This window comes from Pempheris klunzingeri, chromosome 12, assembly GCF_042242105.1.
Source record: "Pempheris klunzingeri isolate RE-2024b chromosome 12, fPemKlu1.hap1, whole genome shotgun sequence".
NCBI classification, from domain to species: Eukaryota; Metazoa; Chordata; class Actinopteri; order Acropomatiformes; family Pempheridae; genus Pempheris; species Pempheris klunzingeri.
Window position 1 is genome coordinate 14,574,023 of NC_092023.1, and position 20,910 is coordinate 14,594,932.

The following is a 20,910-nucleotide window of genomic DNA, read 5'->3' on the forward strand; positions in this document are numbered from 1 at the left end:
AGACACACTTAGCAGCTAGCTGGTGAACATAGGGAAGCATTTAACGGCTGAAGAACCAGACGTTTCCCTCAGGAGTCGGTGGAGACCAAAACAGAGCTAACTGTAACCCCAGAGCGAATACTAAATTTACTGTAATTGTTGGATGTGTAAACAGGCTATTCTGGGAACCAGATAAATCTGCAAACTTATGTTTTATTTGCTTCTGTTCAGACAGATTTCCAGCTGGCCTGGCCTGGGTCGAGCTGATCACATCCGTGATATGGTGTTGGTTTGATATGACGATTTTCGTACCGTACTACCAAGATGGCTGCTGCTTATGTGTAATGTTCTGTTGAATATTGCATCAGTATTGAACAAACTAGTAGTATAAAGTATATTTTCTTTAAAAGATGAACAAATAACTGCACTTAAAGCATTTGATGATAAGAAAAATGTGGTTGTTGTACTTCTAACAGGAATTGGTAAAAGCTGAATTTATGCTCAGCACTGGGCCACTCTGATTGGTTGTAGATCGATTCAATTGCATCTAGAAGCATTTTGTTATTGATAAAGACCCATGGAAAGTAGACATGAACTGAGAGGTTCCGGACTAATTCACATTTGCGAATTGATTTGGCAAAGGCATGCTATGAACAAGCAACTGGTCACTAACAAGTTCACCACATTAACCTAAGTGATATGGCAGTGTTCTTCCACGACTTCCAAGTGGGAAAAAATACATGAATGAATGCCACTTTAAGGTTTGTATCTTTGTAGTTGCTGGTAGAAGCCGGGGTTGGGGTGAATTGAGGGCCTCGCCAGCTTCACCTGGCTGTACGCATCATCAAAGAACAGCCCCTCCCTCAACATCAGATAGCCAATCACAATGGAGGAAGAGCGTGACACGCCCGCATTACAGTGGACCAGCACCACACCATCCTATGGGAAGAGAAACAGGGAAACAGTGGTTAGGAAGGCAAACATAAAGTGTAGATGTTCAGCCAAACTTTAAAGGGTGAGTTCACCATAATAATGAACATAATTGTCTACTTATCCCCAGTTGTACAGTCTGCTCAGGTTTTAAGATATCCATCTATGTAATTTCTGCTGCCACTATAATACAAAAGAGGTGAATTTGATTTAATTTGTTGTGTTCAACATTGGAAAGTGCCATTTAAAAAAAATTACACTTCTGTTATATTGGGGTTGTGGCAGAAGTTTCACAGGCTGAAAACATCAGCACATAAAACTGAAATTATCTACATGGCCAGATGCCACCAATGTTTTTGTTGTTGTTGTTGTTGTTTTTGTCATTTAAAATTAGAAACATTTCCTAACAAATCAGTGTGCATTCACCATGTTGGCATGACATCAGATAGCTTGGAAAAAAATTACAGCTTGAAGAGTCATTTCACTGCAGTTTTCCTAGTGAAAATCTGCAATTTCTGACTTTCCAACATCTCTGAAAGCAGCATTAGACGGAGCAATTCGAGACGGAATAAATCTGTGTCTGTGGTTTTTTTCTGTGTGTGTGTCAAAATTTGCGATATGATTAATATTAATGTTGATGTAATTATTTTACTGCCTAGAGTGCCTGGCTGGAAATGAATTTTTTAGATTCCAGCCACATCTTTAGACAATGCGTGCAGGCTCAGTTGTGAAGCTCAGCATATTAACACATTTGTCTCTTTTATTCAACATGGAGCCTCTCATCACAGAATAAAGTTGCTTTTCTGGCTGAAATGGAGCAGAACAGAAACTGTAAGCACATTTTTTTTATTCCACATGCCAATCAATAGCCACTGAGGGACAGAAGAGTTGAATTAGCTTTGGCTACACACACGTGCTGTGCCTTGGTTGCTGTGATTGACATGTTAACACTGTTATCAGTTCCTCTGGATAACATACAATCAAATGAAGCACACAGAACATACAGAAAGGCAACACCAATGATATCAGTCTTTTATAAGTTTCTATCAATCAAAAAGGTTTCTCTGCTCCCTGTATATTATTTGTGCTGGTGTCTGCAGTCACCATAATTACATATCAGGTCAGCAACAGAAAACTTCTAGACTGAAAATTGCCTGAGCAAGATAATCCATCACAGCGAACATGGAGACTTAATTTGGTTTTGTCAGAGTTTCTTGTTTTGCTGTTATTTCATTGCGCTCCAGTTGAGCGTTTTCATATCAGTGCTCACATCACATTATGTTCTGCTTACGGTCAATCTCCTGACACACACAGGAAGAAATGCAAGTCTCTGCCAGGAAATAATCCCTTAAAGCGTACGTGAGATGACAGAGGGAGAAAGTGTGAGCAGAGACAATCTTGACTTTCTACATTAAATGACCCCAGCGTGGTCTTTTAATAGGTATTCTGGCCACCCTCCTCGACTTTGTGCTGACTTCCAGATAACTGACTGCTGTAGATGTGTGTGAATGCATCACAGTGAGGTAGCAGAATAGCTGCGAGTGCACACTGACATGTTAAATTAGCCGGCAGATATAAAAGGCAACATTTTTAGGCTACAGGAGCCTCCTGAGGGGAAGTAGATACAGACATATTTTAATAGATTCGATGCATTTTTTATCTGGTAAAACCATGAAACTGCAGCGTGTGTGTGTGTTTGTCTGTTTCCCGTGTGTACATGTCTGCAACTGTCAGAGGTAGACTTTCATGTTACTTTACACTTCTAATCCACTGGGTTTCACTGAGATATTGTACTTTTTTTACTCTAATACATTTATCTAAATGCTTTTCTTCACACGACAGATTAAGATTTTAAAAACCTCTAATGGGCTTAAAAGTTATTATGCATTGTTGTGCAATTAATTAAACTACAGCAAACAGAGTAAGTCAATTTACCGTCATCTGAACAAGATATAAGATTAAAATGCAGCTCTAAAAGAAAATGTGTTTATCAGAATTATGTATATTAAACCAATTATATATCATATAAACACATAAGGCTGAAAGAGGCCTTTTCTGCTGATAATAATCAAATATTTCTGTACCTAAAGAAATGATTTGACATTTTGGCAGAAGTGTTTATTTTCTTGCTCTTGAGAGTTAGATGAAAACATTGATACAACTGGAAATGGTTAACAGTTAACTGGGATAGGATGCCCTAGGATATCCAAATCTGCCTGCCAGCACCACTAAAGCACAACCAAATAATACGTTTATCTCTTTGTTTAATCTCTATCAAGCCTGATGTGTAAAAAGGACAATTCAGAGGATTTTTTTACAGGGAATTATGTGCTGAACCATTTCTTGCCCAGGACCAGCTGCCAGTGACCACCGGAGACAGCAGTAAAAAAGCTTCACAAGCTTCACAAGCTTCACAAGCGTCGTACTTATACAGACGTGAGCAAAAAAAACCCAAATAAGCAAACAAATCAGTCAATACTAAGTGTGTGTGTTTTTGCATATATACCTGTTCTCGTGCCTGATCTATGAAGGAGCTGCATTCTCCAAAATATGAGGTGATGTCAGTGTCTGGGAGGTCCAGGATCTGAAGCGTCCTGTACACCAGCCGATCTGGGAACAGGTTAGTGACTCCATAGGCCACATTCAGCACATGAGACACCTGACAAGGGGAAAGAGACATGACACTCCTTGAGCAAATGACCCCTGAGCATTGGCTCGTTTTAAAGGCTGTTTTCGCTTTGGCAAGAGAGATATTCTGTCAGCCATATTGATGACACGACACCGCCTGAACGTGACCGAGCGAGAGGGCAGAAAGACAGAGCGGGAAACAGAGAAGAGGGCTGACAGAGAACGGGAAGAAAGATGAGGAGGAGCGAGAGAGAGGGAGAAAAAGAGGGAGAGGGGGGAGACGGGAAAGAAGACAGATGGCTCCAATTCATTTTGCAGTATCGGACTACTCTCACTTAAACTCAGCGTACCTCAGAGAGCTAAATTCTCTCCTCATCTACATGTAGGAATCTGATGCTGTACTGTGCTTTTGTACAGTTCGTAGCTGCTAACAACCTTTTCCACTAGTTAAGGGACAGCTTTGGTGATATTGTGTTTTTTTCCATTTGTCAATAAAGCCAATGAAAAGACTAAAACTAAGGATGAGTTTATCATCTGTGTGTCCAAAGCCTCATATATTTTACTCCTCTGTGTCATAGAGCTTCATTATTGTCCAGAAGCTACTAAAAACACACAAACAAATCATACTGTTGCACTGGTGCACATGTTCCTTCATTACCACGGATGTAAACACTCCATATTATTTTGACTTGATGCCACATGCACGGTCTTGCTGTTTCAAATACTTACTAGAGCACCAAGTGTGTATTAATCCGCAGCAAAAAATAGCCCCCCTAGCAAATGCTGCAAATTACTTAAGTTTGAGTAACATTTGCTAAAAGCTAAAGCGCCTTTTTAAAAAAAATTAACTCGATTTATAAAGATTTACATTTTAAGGTGGAACTAATGATCTTGGCGTTGACAACCACAGACAGTGCAGGGAAGCCATAAAGTCCCCTTCTGTTTAATAAAAGCACAGGATGGTACAGAGCATGTTTAATCTCTGATTAAATATGTTTACATGTATCTAGGTTTTGGTCGGGCTTTTGGAAAATCCTGGTTAGCTGTGTATTTCTTGATTTATATGTTATTTAAGTAGTTTGACAGGGACAATAAACAGAAAAAAGGAGCAGTATTTTTATCTTCTGTCCTGCTCAGATACAACTCTATACAACTTAATTTAAATAAAACAGCATGTGCCAAAATAAATATTTATACAACAAAGTAAATACTTCAATATATAGTTTATTTTGAAAACCTGGACATGCTAGCTGGAGTACATTCATAGAAACACCTTCAACATGTTTCATGATCATTCTCTACCATGTTCTCGCAGGTGCGTCCTCAGATCGAATTATGTAGTAATTAGTCGGTGAAACAAAAAAATATCATGATTGATGGTGTAATTTAGGTCCACCTGCTGTAATAAAAGTGAATGCCTGACTTCAGCAATGCAGATGATTCAATCTTTTTTTTTTTGTTGCTCTTTTCATCCATTACTAAAGATTTGATAGAGAAGCAAAATCCAGCCGAGAGGCAAATGCAGCAGAGTTTGGGCAGCCAGAAACCAAACTGGGCTCCGCCTCAACTGTTAACCTGGACACAAATGGAATCACTGAAACACGGAGGCAGATAACAAGGTTTCTCAATGTTCCATGTAAATATTATATCCCAAATATGATCAAAACCAAGATGAGGCTCAGGATTCCACACAGCATGTGGTGTAAACACACTCACCGTAGAATACACAATGTTGCGGTCCTACTGAGATACTAGTAGCTGTTTATGAAATGTTCCACTGGTAAGAATAGATCAGTTTATAAATTGTCCTTTGAGCCCACTGTCAGGTCTCCTCTGCTTTAATAGCTATCTGGGAAACCCTGGTTGGTTTGGTTATTAGACAGTCAGGCTTTCATGCAGTAACAGGGGGTGAAGGTATTTACAATCTCTCCAATTCATCATCCTGAGACTGCACGGGCGGCAATATGCTCGTGCCTGGGAGCAGCCACTGCAGAGAGGAGCAGTCACATTTCTCTGATGTGGAGGAGCAGCGCTGAGACTTACTGTAATCATTTACTCCCTCTACTGAGCCGAATTGTCACTGCATGAGTCATGAAGCTCCCCTGGCCACTAGCTGCAGACCTGCGGGAGCAGCACTCCTACATGGCTGCATCTAATCTCATGTCACTTCACATGCGATCACTACAAGGCAAGGTCATGCCCGCTCTATTGATCCCTCTGTACTGACCTTATATCTCTGCAGGGTGTCAATGTCGTGGGCTGCATCCTGAGAGGCTGAAAGCAAAGACAACTGGGTGAAAAGACAGACAGGAGGGCATGCCTCTTATCAAACCGTATGCTTCCTGCAGACTGACAATAATTACTCAGTTATAGAAGTATCAAATGCTGTTTTCCTGGTTCTTCACATGAATATGTATCAGCATCGCCTTTGTTACTGCTACATGAGAGAAACAAAAAGTACCACTTGATTGAACAGTACAGTGCTATCTGTACTCTGATGATGGTGGTGATGCTGCTGGATTTGTTAAAATTGTAAACATTTTCATTACTAATTAACAACACAAAGGGGAAATTAATCTGCAACAGTTAATCTTTTGAGTCATTTATCCAGCAAAAGTGCCAAACAAACTTCTAAGATTCGAGAACTTGCTATTTTGGTTTTCTTTTCTTTTTTTTCAAGCAGAATATCTTTGGGTTTTAAACTTGAACAATATAAGTGATCAGAAGATGTCATGTTGGGGTCTGAGAAGATGTGAAAGGCTTATTCCTGGAGATTCATTCCTGATAAAACAAACCAGGGAACAAACATAGAGACCGAGCATAAAGACAGTCAGTTGAGCCACAGAAAGCAAATGCTGCAGGATATCAGCACCTACATCACTTAGTAGGAAAACATCCATACAGAAAACTTTTTTTTAAACAGCTGCAACACCAAAGAGGAAGATATCAGTCAGCAGAAACCAACAGTGAGATAGCTTAAAGCTACAGAAAAAGATCAGGCATGGGAATCAGATGATTTGTATAGCAGCACTGGGCTAGGCTTAAAAAAAATGCTGAAATAAACATTCAATATTATCTGCAGCTGCAGAGAAGGAAGTTTATGATTTTCATGAAAAGACTGAGCAAATGCATTTTCGTGACAACAAGCCTTCATAACAGCAAGAGATGAATGACTAATGCAGCAGAGGAAGCAGGTCAGAGACTAATGGAGGAAATAAAATGGGAAAGAGCAAACAGAAGTGGCAATTTCAGCGGAGAAAAACAGACAATCACTGAGGGAGACGGTTAAAACGGGGGGGAGGCAACAGTGTCTTTCAGTTGCATGAAGTTAGCGGTGGTCGTCTTAAATAGCGGGAGCTGGATAATTATGTGGGAGAGACATATGGGCAGGAAACGGAATATGATGGCAGGGCTTCCTCCAGACTTCCAAAGTGGATACTCTGCATCGGCTCGCTGCCTTCAAAGTAGCAATATTTGCACTCTTTGCAGTCGCCAAAGCCACTTTCACATAATGCCAAATTCATGGTGCGTTGGGAAGTAAATCTAAATCCAACGGATAGAGTGTCTTTGGAAATAAGCCAGCTCCAGCCTCATCAGTGTAGAGGGAGAAGATTTAAACTGACACATCTGTGAAAAGAGGCAGGAATGCCAGGATTTTTAGAGCATTTCTAAATGCGAGCGTGACACGGGACCAAATTCAATCTGCTACACAACGGAAGACAGACCTCAGTCATTTTTATTCTGTTGAGGTATTACATCTATATTTAGAAACAGAACTATACATCACAGTGTTTTTGTTCGACAAACATTGATTTCCTCTACACTGACTTGTCTTGTATGTTACAATTACACATCGTCTTTGTCCGATGTATCTTGAGATTTGGTGGGTTTTTTAGGTTTTCAGGGGAAAAAATTATTGTTTTAAGATTCAAGATCTTTCTTGTCCTATGCAAAGAGAACAATTTCCACTGTCTAATGACAATCTTAGTTCGCTGTCCTCATTGATTGATATCTATGATTGACATCCTGCCATCAAACCTGTAGTTTTCTTTAAAATATGCTATTCGCTTTCTTGCCAAGAGTTAGTTTCCAGTATTAAAGCTAAGCCAAGCTTCCTGGTTGTAGCTTCATATTTAACAGATAGATAAGTCTTTATTTCTGGTGTCTGTTCTGTAAGATGGGTCATATTCATACAGACATGACAAAATTATAAAGTTATATATGTATACATATATTAAGACAACTGTGACGAGAGCATTACACATAAAACGCTGCTCGCCAAGTTCTGAAATGGGCTTAGACAAGAGAAAAGAAAGAAGCAAATCAAAAAGTGTGTCCATTGTCCGATGGCAGACTGTCACAACGACAAAGGGGCATTTCGAGGTGGTTTCTCTGTCAAAGCATTGACCCTGTAAGGTGTCGTAACAATTGTGGTCAGTTTAACGCTACTAGCAGTGAGGGTCTGGATAGGAAAGAGTCCCCTCTACTAGGCCTAACAGATGTAATATTTTATTGATCCCTGCTGAGAAATTCTCTCTTTGATTCTCTCCTGCAGTCAGGTCAAAGCTCAGCTACGCCGCAGAAGTGAACGGCCGTGAGAGGGTTCAATGTCAGGCTCAAGGACACCTCAGCAGGACCGATACATGCTGACATGTGAGGGTGTCAACCTGCGTCCTCCAGCTGAAGGCCACATCACCATGCTCCCTGAGACAAATTCAACATCAATTACATTGATTTATTGGGACTTTATTTATTTATATATACTAGGAACAAACCAGGACCTGGTGCATTTGTGACCTGGAATCCTGAAGTGACTGAGACACTGTGAAACTAACGCTGTTGGACAAACAAAACCTCACAAGATCCAGCAAGGTTTTCCCACCATAAATCTGCCATAACACCTGTCTATGTAGTGTAGTGGCAGTACCAGTAGCAGCTGTAGATTTTAGGGTACTTTATCAGATACTTACCAGTACTATAATTACTTTGGGTAACTGTACTTGTAGTTTTTATACTATCAAAATAAGCTCTTTGTCCTTCTATTTCTACATCAACAGATTTTACTCTGCTGGAAATGGCTTATCTTGTTTTTCTTCTTCTGGAGAGAGTATTTTACTAAAAATGGTCGAGATGCTTCATGGGCCTTTTCAAAGTTATTAAAGTAATTAACTGTGATACAAAAAAATAGTAATAGTAATAGTAGCAGTGGTAGGAGTAATAGCAGTGCTCTGTGATTTATTTCAAGTGGGCTTGTGAGCACAGGGCAAGTAGTAATAGCAACTCTTGTGGTGGTCAAATGGTAGTAAAGGCAGTTGTAGTAGTTAGTGTAGCTGCTGTAGCAGTTGTTTTAATACTTTCATTAGGTACAAAAATTTTACCAATAATGGCAAAAGTATTCATCTTAGGTGTTCATGCTCACAGGACCTAAAGTCTATACTTGGCAAATAAAAGTTAAAAACAATAGCGGACTAGCACTATTAGTAGTGCTGGTAAGAGTAGTAGTATAAGTATTAATGGTATTTATTACCCAGCAGCAGGAAGGGTCTAACGACGCCAACTTGAAGGTCCAGACTTTTATCTTCTACAAAACCACATCCGCCTGCCTCCTCCAGCTCCTCAACCTGCTCCCCCCCCTCTCCTCCATCACTCCTCCTCTCCAGCAGCCTCTTGCCTGTCACCGTGGTAACACGCGTGCACTGTTTCTTCAGACGGCTCTTGGAGAAGTCCTGTATCTCCTGAGCCAGTGAATGCATCACACCAAGGTTCACAGGGGCCAGCTGAAACAAACCAAAGACTCATAGTTACTATGAGGGGGAGCATCAGGTCAGACAGACCGAGGTGACCTGTTTATGTCCAGTGATAGGGAGGTAGATAAACTATACTGTGTGTCCACGCCGCTTTCTTTTTAACTGAGGTTACCTTGTAGTGGATTTTAAGTATGTTACACAGTTTTATGTCGACTTAAAGGGTGAACAAAAGTGCCCTGAGTGATTTTTTTTGGTGCACTCTCTAAGGCTAACCTAAAACCGAAAAAAACCTTGAACTGAAAAGTGGCCATTAATGTATAGAACATCTCCAAATAAAGGCTGATTCTGAAAAAAAATCACGGACCTTTATCATTTAAGTTTTCCCTTCTTCGTGCACCCACCTGGTCTAAAAGTACCGAATTCAACTAAAATCCAGAAATAGTTAGTTAGATGACCGCTGCTTTGATCCGGGGCCTAGCATGATCAGAGCTCGAGCATTTTCGCTGCAGAGCAGTGTGAGGAGCACAGCGGCTGAGGCAGCAGTGAAAAGGCTTCAGCTCACACTGACAGCAAAGCTCAGGCGGAAGCTCCGTCAACAATGTGAGGCGTTCGCGGACACGCAGTCAAATAGGAAATGATGGGAGTAAGCAAGAGCAGGCTCAGGGTGGGGCTAATTTCCGTTTAAGTACTGTACTTAACTCACTTATATCCAATTTAGCCAAGCTTTAGACCTCTGCTCAACGACATTTCAGAGGCAAATGCTGCACTTTTTACATCACCACATTTTACTTTGACTGCTACAGTTAGTTTTATTTTAAATACAACTTGTGCACACAAAATATCATCTCGTGTGCATAAGATAAAAAAATATACATCTAATGGGAACTTGAAGGCTCCACAATTTAACACTGAAATGGGCCGTTTAGCACAGTGACTACTTTTACTTTTGATACTTTCATTTCATTTCATTTTGTTGTCATGGTTTTGCCTGTATGCCTGTAAGACGACTTTAAACATGTATACACTGTGGTATTGTTACTTACTTAGATTACGACTGTGCAACACTCGCAATATCCTGTGCAATACACACGTATATATTTCATATGCAATTATATATTTTTCTCTACTATTATATATTTGCATTTATTTTTACATTTTGTTATATACCTTGTTTTTGCACTAATTCTACTACTGAGACGTTTATTTCTGCACCTTTTCTGTCTCCTCTGTTGCGGTGACAAGTAAATTTCCCCGGTGTGGTATAAATAAAGTCTCTCTTATCTTATCTCATCTTATCTTATCTTATCTCTTAGCGTATTTTATCAATCTCCAAGGGAAATCCCAGTGTTACGGCAGCTACTCAACTCAAAATATACATACATAAAACACAAAAAAACAAATAAGGTCAAAGGCCACAATATATATAATGACGTTAAATACAATAGTGTATGTACAGTGTAGACACATGCACACATATGTACAGTGACATTAACAAACTGTATTCAGTCAAATGCAGTACATACTGCAAGCTGTAGAATGAGGTGCAGAGATGTCATCATATTGTGCAAAATTACATGCAAACTTACTCTAAAGTAGTAGTGCAGTTAAGTATCAGGTAATGGTTATTAGTTTGCATCCGTGTGTTTTTTTTACCGTATTAGTCTACAGGCGTTATGAGAAACCCATATTCAAAAAAAAACTGGGGCACGCCAGGCAGTGAAGGTTCCTCTTACCGAGGGTCCGTGAACGCGTCAGTATCCAGTCTCGATGAAAACCAGGACAACTCCTCATCCCAGTGACCGAAAATACACACACACACACACACACCCGCACACACACACTAGGCAGGCAGGGAGACGGTGGGGTGGAGTACAGGAAACTACTGTCCCCGAATATCTGAACATGGCCGAAATCTAATAACACCAGAATAATCATCACAGCTTCTTTTCTTCTCTTCGTTTGCGGACCAAAGGCTGCGGAGATTTAGTTTATTTTTTTCCTGGATTGAATTGGAGATTTAACTGAAGAGCGAGCAAAGATGTCTCGGGGAGTGATCCAGCCCAGCCAGCAGAAACTGGCAGAAAAACTCACCATCCTCAACGACAGGGGCATCGGGATGTTGACCCGTGTTTACAATATCAAAAAGGTTCGCCCACACACGCAGTTATATCCTCATTAACCACATGGAGCTGTTCACAGATTGATTTTATGGATAAAATCTACACCTGCATCCAAACGAGTGTCAGTGTTAATGTAAAGAGACGGTGTGAATGCTTGACTAGCTAGCACTGTTAACTGTAGCTAGAGTAATTTACCCCGATGTCTTCTACATAAGCCATTGTTACTAAGAAGGTCAATATGCATTTGTGTAGACTTACGTTTTTCCTAAATGTGTCCCTTTAGCATCCCTAGAAGCAGGCTAGCCACAAACCGTCGCGTTAGCTTGCGGTAAAGTTGCCCGTTGGTTCCTACGATGTAAACTGATTTTCTGTTGCATTAAACAAATGTAGACACGTATCATTAGCAATATGGCCAATGGCTGTCAAGCAGAAAGCATAATTTAAACTGAACCCGTCAAATGAAGCCTCTGAGATGATATCGGCAGACCATTAGGCCTAGCTAACGTCGGCTGGTAATGGCGGCTGGTGGCTAAGCTAACCGCCGCTAAGCTAGCTAGCAGTCGGGCGTCGTCTCCGCTCCACCAAAACACCAAAACACCCAAACACATACCACAGACACGGCTGCAATCTGGTGCTAGCGGCCACTAGTTCAAATATATCTATATAACGTAGATATATTAGTGTGTCTTTTACCTAAGCAGGCAGCTAACCACATTTAGTAATCATTGGATTACTCGTTTAAAGTCATGGCTAATGTTAGCTAGTACAAGTATTCATTATAACAACAGAATCCAACATGATGACTTTAAAACTGCTCATTTTATTTAACGAGCATTGCCCCCCCCAAAAAAATAAAAAATAAAACAAAAAACTATAAAAACTCATATACAAACATAATATAAAAACCTATAACTGTAGTAGCCCTTTTTATTTTTGTGAAAGCTAGCTTTACCCAGCAGGCATTTAGCTTCATTTAGGTCATCTCATGTTTGTTAATTAGTGAATTGATCGATTAACTAAAGCTAATTACTTCAGTACAAATGTATAGATTTTACTGTTTAGATATCTGAAGCGCCTCTTATGTACACTGATATAACATGCAGTGCTTATTTTTCTGCACTCATTATTACAGCGCAATAGACACAGTGATATAGAATATAACTTATTTATTAATGTTACTGAGTCTTAACTGTGTTGCTCATGTATTACACCAATGGTCTGTGTGTGGGAGGAAAAGAGTAGTGGGTCTGTCTGTGTGGGAAGAGCCTTTGTTCCTGGGTATGTATGATGAATAAAAAAGGGGGAGAGAGAGAGAAAGAGGTCAGTCATATCCTATCAACGTTTCAGACAGTACAGAGTAGAAGTTAAAGTGTCTGAAAGCCCATACTGTTTCCCGTTCATTGGCATTTAATCCGGCCTGGAGTCTGTTATCATCAGATAATTTGACCCTCAACTAAAATGTCAGATAATAAGTAATCATCAAGTAAATGAATATAAAAATATTAACATTTACTTTGAATCGTGAACAGATCTATATGTTTATTCTCTGCAGGGGCTCTAAGACAGTATGAGCAGTCAGACACAATCACTGAGATTTTACTGCCGATAACTCTTCTCAGTACGCCCTTCCTTTCCTACGTCCTTCCTTCCTTTTTCTTTCTGTCTGTCCCATCATCCTCATATCTGTCCTAATCTTCCTCACAGTAAGGCTTCTGAACATACTCACCCTAAAATGCTGTTCCAGTGTTTTTTTTATATGCTTCCCTTTACCTTGTGAAAAAAAAAAAAAAAAACGTTCCAGCATCCAATAACAACTGCATCCCAAAGCTAGAAATGAAAGAACTGAAAGAAATAATCTCTTGATTGAGTCTGGTACCCTCAATAGCGATTTGGAGACCAGGTTTATCTTTTCGTTTCTGAAATTCCCACTGAAATTCCCTGCTGAAGTGCTCACAATATGTCTCTAATTTGTCATCAGAGGAGTAGCTACATTATGTTTCTTACTGAAAACACGGGGGACAGACTTGGTTGTCTTGTTTCTACCTTTGGGAGAGAGTAATTCATGCTCACTAACAGTAATATTATCATCAAAAATCACAGCAATGTCCTTTTCCATTTTAAGCTCATTCACTCATTACACACCATCGACTAGCTGCAGAAATCCTTATAAGCTGTTCCCTAAATTTTCCGTAACAGTCACCTTAATTAATCTTGGCTGAGTGGCATTAAAGTTTTTGTTTGCTGTGCTTATCTTTCAGCCAGTGGACCTTCTAACATCATATTTTGTCTTGCACACAGCACTTTACAGGGTATTTCTTTTCTCTTAACCTTGCTTGCACTCAGGTAACCCCCATCAATCTCCTCAGCAAGTGTGCAGTTAGTAAAATTACAAATTTATCATTACCACAGTCAGTAACTGTGTGTAAGGACAAATGCTACACACAGTGAAATAGTTTTAGCAGCTAGACTGGAGAAGCGCTGACTGTAGCCACAGGATGGATGCAACGACATGAGCACCTGTGTGAAGCTTTAAAAGCAGAAAGCACCAGTGTAAAGCTTTTAAAAATAAAAATTCTAATGAGAACCACACGAGAGAGATGTTGATTAAGCTCAATGTTAATTGTGAAGCTTGTTCTGCTTTTTTACCATTAAGTACCAATAAGTGGAAAATACACCTCTCAGAAGAAAAGATTTTTGGGGGATTTCAATTGCATTTGTATAATAGTCATATTTGCAGAGAATATTGGTAAATTAGCAGTAACATGATATAATGGAGAGCTTTTTTAAAGCAATACACAACCTTCCTTTTATTGGACATCAGCAGGTCTTATTGAAGAGGATATTGCCTTCTTCCCCTCCCTATTTCCAACCAGTTTAGTCTCCACTGTTTGCCTGTTTTTTATTTTTATTATTTTATTATTATTTTTCTCTACAATATTGATTGTTTTTTTGATGATGCAGTTGTTTGTGTGAGATCAGGATTTTCTTCTCCTACTGGCTGTGCAGTGCCAACATTTCCTCCTGCTTTATGCTGCACACTTACTTACTGATCAACATAATCTGCTCTGCAAAATTGTTTTGTTTTGTTTTTTGTTTGTTTGTTTTAGCCCAGAATTCACCAGAAAGTTTAGCCTGGTAATAGGAATGCCCAGAGGGTACAGTTACTGCAGTCACACATGAATAATTACCCACTGAAGAAAAAGTACAGGATGACATTTAATGAAGGGCACCTCTGATGACGTAGGGGCATTTTTACCCCTCGTTTTAATTTCAAGGCCATTTTATGAGCTGGTATAATTGTTTAAGACCTCCTTAAATTTATCATGGTCCGAATGGCATGATCCCCTGGGAAAAATGCAGCACCAACTAAGTTTTATCAGACTGATGGCACATTTAATATCTATATTTATTCTATTTGATTTAACACACATGGGCAGCTGTGCCATTGAGAGCCGTGAGTATGCAGGTTTTCTCTGGAAGTGAAGACTTCACCAGGTGCTCAGTAACTCCTTTTTTATTGTGCAGTGAATTTGTGAAAATCACCTGTTGTAGTGTTTAGTTTTATTGGAAACCTGCAGACTGTCGCTCCTCCGTGGCCAGGTCAGTAAGATCTGTAGTTTAGACTGCAGCAGACTTCTAAAAGTAAAATTGCTGTGGCTGAAGTGTTTGCTTAGGAATTCCCTTTTCTCATCAAGCAGTGTGACTCCACATAAACACGGAGGGATTTCTGTTATGTAATGCCCACTATTGCAAATACTCTCAGAGCTGATTATTCACTGTAAAATTCCACCCTGAATATGTTGCAGAAAGGGAATATATGCGAGTCATTTTTTAAACAAAATTGCCAAAGCGTTAAATGCATTTATAAGAAAGAATGTGGGTAAAATATAATGACTGTAGTGTTAACGATTCACCCATTTTGTCTCGCTGTTTGTTTTCCTTACCTGCTTTTGTTTCTCCTTTTTCTTCTACTTCCCAAGAAGAAACTCTACAGATAAGAAAACCGGCCAATCAACAATGTGTAGTTAATCATGCTTGTTTAGTCACAGCTTCATTAAAATCGACAGTGAATCTTTGAAAGTTTAACTGTTAACAACCTGGTCATTATCAGCTCAAAACACCTGTCAGGATAATGTGCCGATGCACCGACAGGTGGCTGGTGGAGCTTTGCTTCAGGTCACACTGAAGAAGCAGAAGATGCCAACAGCAGATTTTCAACAACACAAGCAAATAAGTGATGATCACGCCAAAGTTTAATCTGAACCACTACATCGTGTGAACCTGAAAGTCCAATATTATTTTACCTGCATCAGACTTTTTTTTTTTTTTTTTTATCACTCCTGCAGATAACTGCTCATCCGTAAACAATGTGACAACATGATTAGAGTGAGAATGCACCAATCTGTCGTTTTCCTCTCCTGATACCAATGCTCAACACTTCCTACCAATCTGATACCTGACATGTGATGACAAATAAGGCAATATCATGTACCAGCTGTCACTGTTGCCCTAAGAAATGTTTGTGGCCCACTGTGACTGAATGTAACCACCAGTGGAAATACTGAATTTTATAATGACATTAATGAAGAATCTGGTCAGTAATCGATCTACTTAGTAAGCTCACGATTCAGCTAACTGATGCAGTTTATAGGATTATTGCAAAGTATGTTTTTTTTTAAAAATCCAATGGAAAAAAAAGAGTTTACAGTCAGTTAATTACTGATGGACAGACTATGTAATGGAGACACTGATTGATTGATGTCAGACCTAATTTGGGATTTTTCTCAGCCAGCATATACACCAATACCAGCTACGATTTATCGCTCTATATAAAATTAGCAGAATCATTGATAACCATCTGAGACTCGAGTCAGCATCAGTTTTGCTCTCTTCTGAGCCACAACATAACTTTTTCCTTGACCTGCTATTTTTCACCAATATGGAGCCACAGTCCTGCGCTTGCTATTTCACTACCAGGCTAAACCCTGTTTCAACCAAATCTCTCTAAATGTGCCATCACAGTCCAAGTGGAACACAATAGGAAGTGATGCTTTTTTTTTTTTTTTTTTTAAATATAGGTGAGGCAGTCTTTGACAACTGGGACTAGATCAGTCCTAGACAATTGTGTCCAGAAATTAGTGACCCATGCTGCAACATGAAATGATCAATTCAAACACGTATCACCAGCGATGAGGCGCCCAGTGCTTCAGCGATCAGGGAACACTGCATTGTCAGTTACTAGGCAACAGCCATGGAGCAGAAGTGTTGCAGCCAGTGAAAACTGCAGGGGCCCAAACTTTGTCTTCACACTGTTCAGTATAAGACAGGAGAGCTGCTCAGAGCCAGAGTGTCAGCCATATTATTTCAGTTTTTCCACACTCTTAAAATGGATGTGTTATTTTCAATGTGTCTGAGTGCGTAGGCAGGGATACTACACGTTGTGTTACTTTGAAGACAGTGTGCGTTAAATCAAGTGCTAATATGATCACATGTTGGCGCAGCATGTGCTGTATTTTTTATGTGATGTGTTGAAAAGAAACGCCTGAATGGCTATCCCTAACTGAACTCTCAGATATGCAGAAAGCACCTGTATGAGAGCAGCTGTTTTTACGACATGCATGTGTGCGTGTGTGTGTGTGTGTGAGCGAATGTGTAGACCAGTGATCCAGCAGTTTGTCTGGGTGGGCTCTTTGTTTTGATTTCTTCTCTTCTTCTCTCCGTTCCAATGCTTCCCCCCTCTCCTATGCAGCAAGGACAAGTTTGGAAGGTTTGCAAAGTTTATCACCTTCCACTGATGAAACCCCACCCCCTTCACCCTTCCTCAACTCCCTCCTCCTCCTCCTCCTCCTCCTCCTCCTGGCTACCTGTACTGATCTGTCAGTCCTCTCCTTTGTGCCTCACTCCTCCTCCATGTTTGAATCTGTAATGCTGAGAGAAAGGCTGGGCTCCATTCACTGTCACTTTGACCAACCCTCAGTGAAAATTCACTGTGTTATTCATTCGCTTATGATAGCAGCATTCACATGCACATTGTTTGCTGTTTTGTACAGGAAAAGAAAAACTTTTATGAATATGGCACTTAAATATGCCACCAACTAATCACCTCTTAGTCACTCCTAGTGATGTGAAGAATGTCAACTTTGATGTCGATGACAGTTGCTTCATCCCAACAAGCACTTTTTTTAGGTGACTGTTCAATCCTAAAAAAATGTGAAGGTTTTTTGTAAAGTGGGTTCCCAGTGTTCTGATATAGAACAAGCACAATAATGCTGACAAATGTAAAAGGACGAGTGACGATTACTCTGTTGCCAGCAAGCAGTCCAGGCAGTCAGCCAGCTTTTAGCAGGTTGTAGTGGTTCTCTAGTGGGTCTATTCCTAATCACATGAAACAACCCATTCTTTGGAGCTCTCCTTCTCTTTTCGCAGCAGTTAATCCCTCCTTGTGAAAAACGAGAGCTCACACTGTGAGGATTGACAGACAAAAAGTAATTCTTCTTAGTGAAGACCAGTATGTTTTGCGTGGTTTTACCACTCTGAAGTATCACTTAAAAGGTGCCATGGGTCATTTGAATATTTCATCCAGTAATTAGCAGCCGTGATTAGTTTTCAGATGTAGGTCTCCCCGGCCCAGTGCTAACTATAACAGGGTCCCCGGCCATATGTCTGTCAATGTGGGGACCCTTTGAGAAGCTCAGCTGGAGCAGAGAAACGATGGTGGAGGCGAGACTAAGGTCTGTTCTGGTATCCAGGCAACAGCTCCCTTACTCCTCCCTGACCACTACTGATTCTCGGCTTATTCCCATGCCCTGTCCCTTCATTCACCGCGTCCCTCCTTCCATCCATCCTTCCATCAGCCCCCACCCCACCCCACCCCACCCAAACCCAGCCAGCCAGCTTATTGCACTAGCCACCACCAGCACTAATGGACAGTGCCACGCCATATAAATGACAGAAAATGATCAATGAATCTTCATGCTTTTGTTCTGTGATGCTAGGTAGCCAATTCCGAAGGTAAAATGAGTAATAATGGCAGAACAGATAATGTAGCTGAAGCTAAATCGATCCGGTGAGATGCTGCACTGGTGTGGTGACACATCCACAAAAGTTAAGCGAGGTCTCTAGTTCACAATTCAAAGTATTTTGAATGATCATTTTGCATGTTTTAGCCCATTAATTACTACTCATGTATAACTTACTGTACATTACTGCCAACCATTATCCAAAGCATAGGTGTTTACATTGAATGTTTGTCAATGTGTTAATTGCCTTTATTTCTTTGTCAAAGTCTTGTTACTGTCACCGGTAACACAGTTCTGAAAACAGACAGTGATGAAAACTTTGTGCTTTCAAGTGCTTGTGGTAATTTCTAACATAGACAAGTCTGCTGCTGTGCAGCATCACATCACATCTACAGACTGTGTTGTCAGAAAAAATCAAACCAGAGAGACACACACTTACAGTAATGTGGTTGTAGTAGTTTCCTGCATTATAAACAGTCGCTGTTGGTAGCTTACCCAAAAGTCTTGGATGCTGAAGCTTCCTACAGTCATTTGAATGCACCAAAAAGTATGTAAGTAAATCACAATCACAAAACAGAGCATAAGAGCCTGTGAAAACATCACAACAGTGAAAACCCTCACTGTCGCCTTTAGTTTTGGGCTAAAACATGGAAAACGCTCTTCCCATTCTTTTAGTCAGCAGATCAATGCTATGCAGTAACCGGACAGTGTTTTTCACTCTGCAGTTCCCCGGCGTGAGTCAAAGGGTAACTACATTTTAGTCGTGTAGAGACTAGTCTGTTGTGTAGGGTGAGACTAGTGGTGTGCTTCCATCAGAGTTAGCTAAACAACAAGACTCGTGCTTTCGCAATTGCATGGATTTCACAGTCACATCTTGATTCCTTGTTTCTCATTTAACTTAGTTAAAATTCAGTCTGCCTCTCACCCACCTAAACAGATTTTCTTTGGCCTGTAGCTGTTGAGTAAACAGACACACACACTGGCATTGGGCACCGATGGCTGTTGAAGTCGGAAATCTGATCAGGTGTGAGAGAAGTGGGCGCAAGGAAACAAGCTGAGACTTAAGGTCCAGTCTGTGTCATTGATGGGTATTGAAATCATGTTGGTGTTGTGTGTTTTCCCGTGTCAAATCCCCTCAGTGTTTTGTGTGCGAGACCCTGCAGTAGTGGTTGTGTTTCAGACCCAGCTCTACACGAGCTCAGCATGCCAGTCTCTGGTGTTTTAGCGAGTGAACTGTCTTCAGCTAACAGACTAAACAGCCAAACTGAATTGGGCTTTGGCTAGGTAGTTAGCATGATACATGTTGTTTAGTTGATTTTGCTCATGGGGTAGGTTATCGCTTTTTTTCTACCTGTCAGGATAATTTTTATAGTGAATTTCACTTTACACTTGCACCATTTTGCATCCCATGTTTGAATTATAGCAGTTGCAGAGTGGCAGGAGACGCTGATCAGTGTTTACCTTTTTGACTCGCAGTTAAACAGCAGCATCCACAGTAGCTCAGATGTGATTCTGTAGTAGTTGGAGCTAATCTGTAAATTTAAAGGGTGATGAAACTTTAAATCCTCGATTTCAGAAAATAATTTTTTTTGCACAGATCTCTGCGGGTTGAAGCTTTCCAAGTCTGTTGCACTAACCACAACTCGACTCAACTTGGGACCCCAACTCAAAACGTGACTACTGTGCAATGCTTTACAAATGTTAAGAAATGTGAAAATCTCAACTGCTGTGTGTGAACAAAAGCAGAATTTTCAGCCTGTGTTTCATCACTTTTTAATACCCAGGTTGTCAGTTACCTACTGTGCTTGTGTGAACTAGCATGTGTTGCTGTTTTGTGGTTTCATTTTGTACTGGCTGAAGTGTTTCATCGCCATGCAAACTGAAATCCGGGTTTATGGTTGTGGTGCCGTTTCAAGCCTGTCGGTCCATTAGCTGTGACGTGTTTATGGAGGGTAGCAACATTACATTTACAGCATAGTTTTGTGTTGAAGATTTCATTTTGGTAACTTCATGTTACTTTTTTATGGCTTTTTTAAATGTGTGCTTCCACTTTTTTAACTTAATCCTGAACCACAAGGAACTGAATCCTCAGAATGGTCAAAGCCACTGACCTCTTCTAGGATTGTTCCTCAGTGTTGGTAGCCAACAGACTTTACACATTCACTCTGTTTATTGCACATGCATGGACCACATCTTCCTCACCATTCACTATTACACTTCCCATAATGCATGAGCGCTGTTGCTTTATGCCAGAGTCAGGGCGGTCAGGCAAATCAGGCAAACACAGCAATACCTGTGAGGAATAGATGAGAATATTGATAAGAGGAAAAACGGCAGGTAGTGAAATGAAAATAGTGCTGCTCAGATGACGAAGGGCGTTCTCTCTCTGACTTCTTGTCTCTCTTTTCCTCACTCTGCCATTTCTCTTGAGCCATTTCTCTGTGTGCCCCCTTTTACTTAAGTTCTCCCTCTTTCCCCTGTCTTTTT

General features: G+C 40.4%; 2 protein-coding genes across 4 annotated transcripts in view; one reads left to right on the forward strand and one right to left on the reverse strand.

The window, feature by feature from the left end:
- Positions 1-605: 605 nt before the first annotated feature.
- Positions 606-11,789, reverse strand: LOC139210516 (dual specificity protein phosphatase 19-like). 2 transcript variants are annotated; one of them, XM_070840526.1, is made up of 5 exons: positions 11,663-11,789; positions 9,065-9,314; positions 5,765-5,811; positions 3,416-3,568; positions 606-918 (listed from the first exon to the last, which is right to left on the reverse strand). In XM_070840526.1, the coding sequence occupies exons 2-5, from the start codon at positions 9,288-9,290 to the stop codon at positions 736-738; spliced, it is 609 nt and encodes a 202-aa protein (XP_070696627.1). In that variant the 5' UTR covers positions 9,291-9,314; positions 11,663-11,789; the 3' UTR covers positions 606-735. The 2 variants fall into 2 exon arrangements, with proteins under 2 accessions (XP_070696627.1, XP_070696626.1); XM_070840525.1 differs by lacking the exon at positions 11,663-11,789 and adding an exon at positions 9,686-9,820.
- nckap1 (NCK-associated protein 1) overlaps positions 11,133-20,910 on the forward strand; it is a 31,572-nt gene continuing 21,794 nt past the window's right edge. For both annotated transcript variants that reach the window (XM_070840523.1, XM_070840524.1), the window contains exon 1: positions 11,133-11,430. In XM_070840523.1, coding sequence (XP_070696624.1) covers positions 11,323-11,430 — 108 coding nt within the window. In that variant the 5' untranslated portion in view covers positions 11,133-11,322. The remainder of the gene's footprint in view (positions 11,431-20,910) is intronic.

Bases quoted from the DNA above. Each gene is read 5' to 3' on its own strand.
- LOC139210516 (XM_070840526.1), bottom strand. From the start codon at position 9,290: ATGCATTCACTGGCTCAGGAGATACAGGACTTCTCCAAGAGCCGTCTG. The intron at 3,569-5,764 runs GTCAGTACAGAG...TCCCCTTGTCAG, and splicing joins ACACCCTGCAGAGATATAAG to GTGTCTCATGTGCTGAATGT. The intron at 919-3,415 runs GTATATATGCAA...CTCTTCCCATAG, and splicing joins TAGATCAGGCACGAGAACAG to GATGGTGTGGTGCTGGTCCA.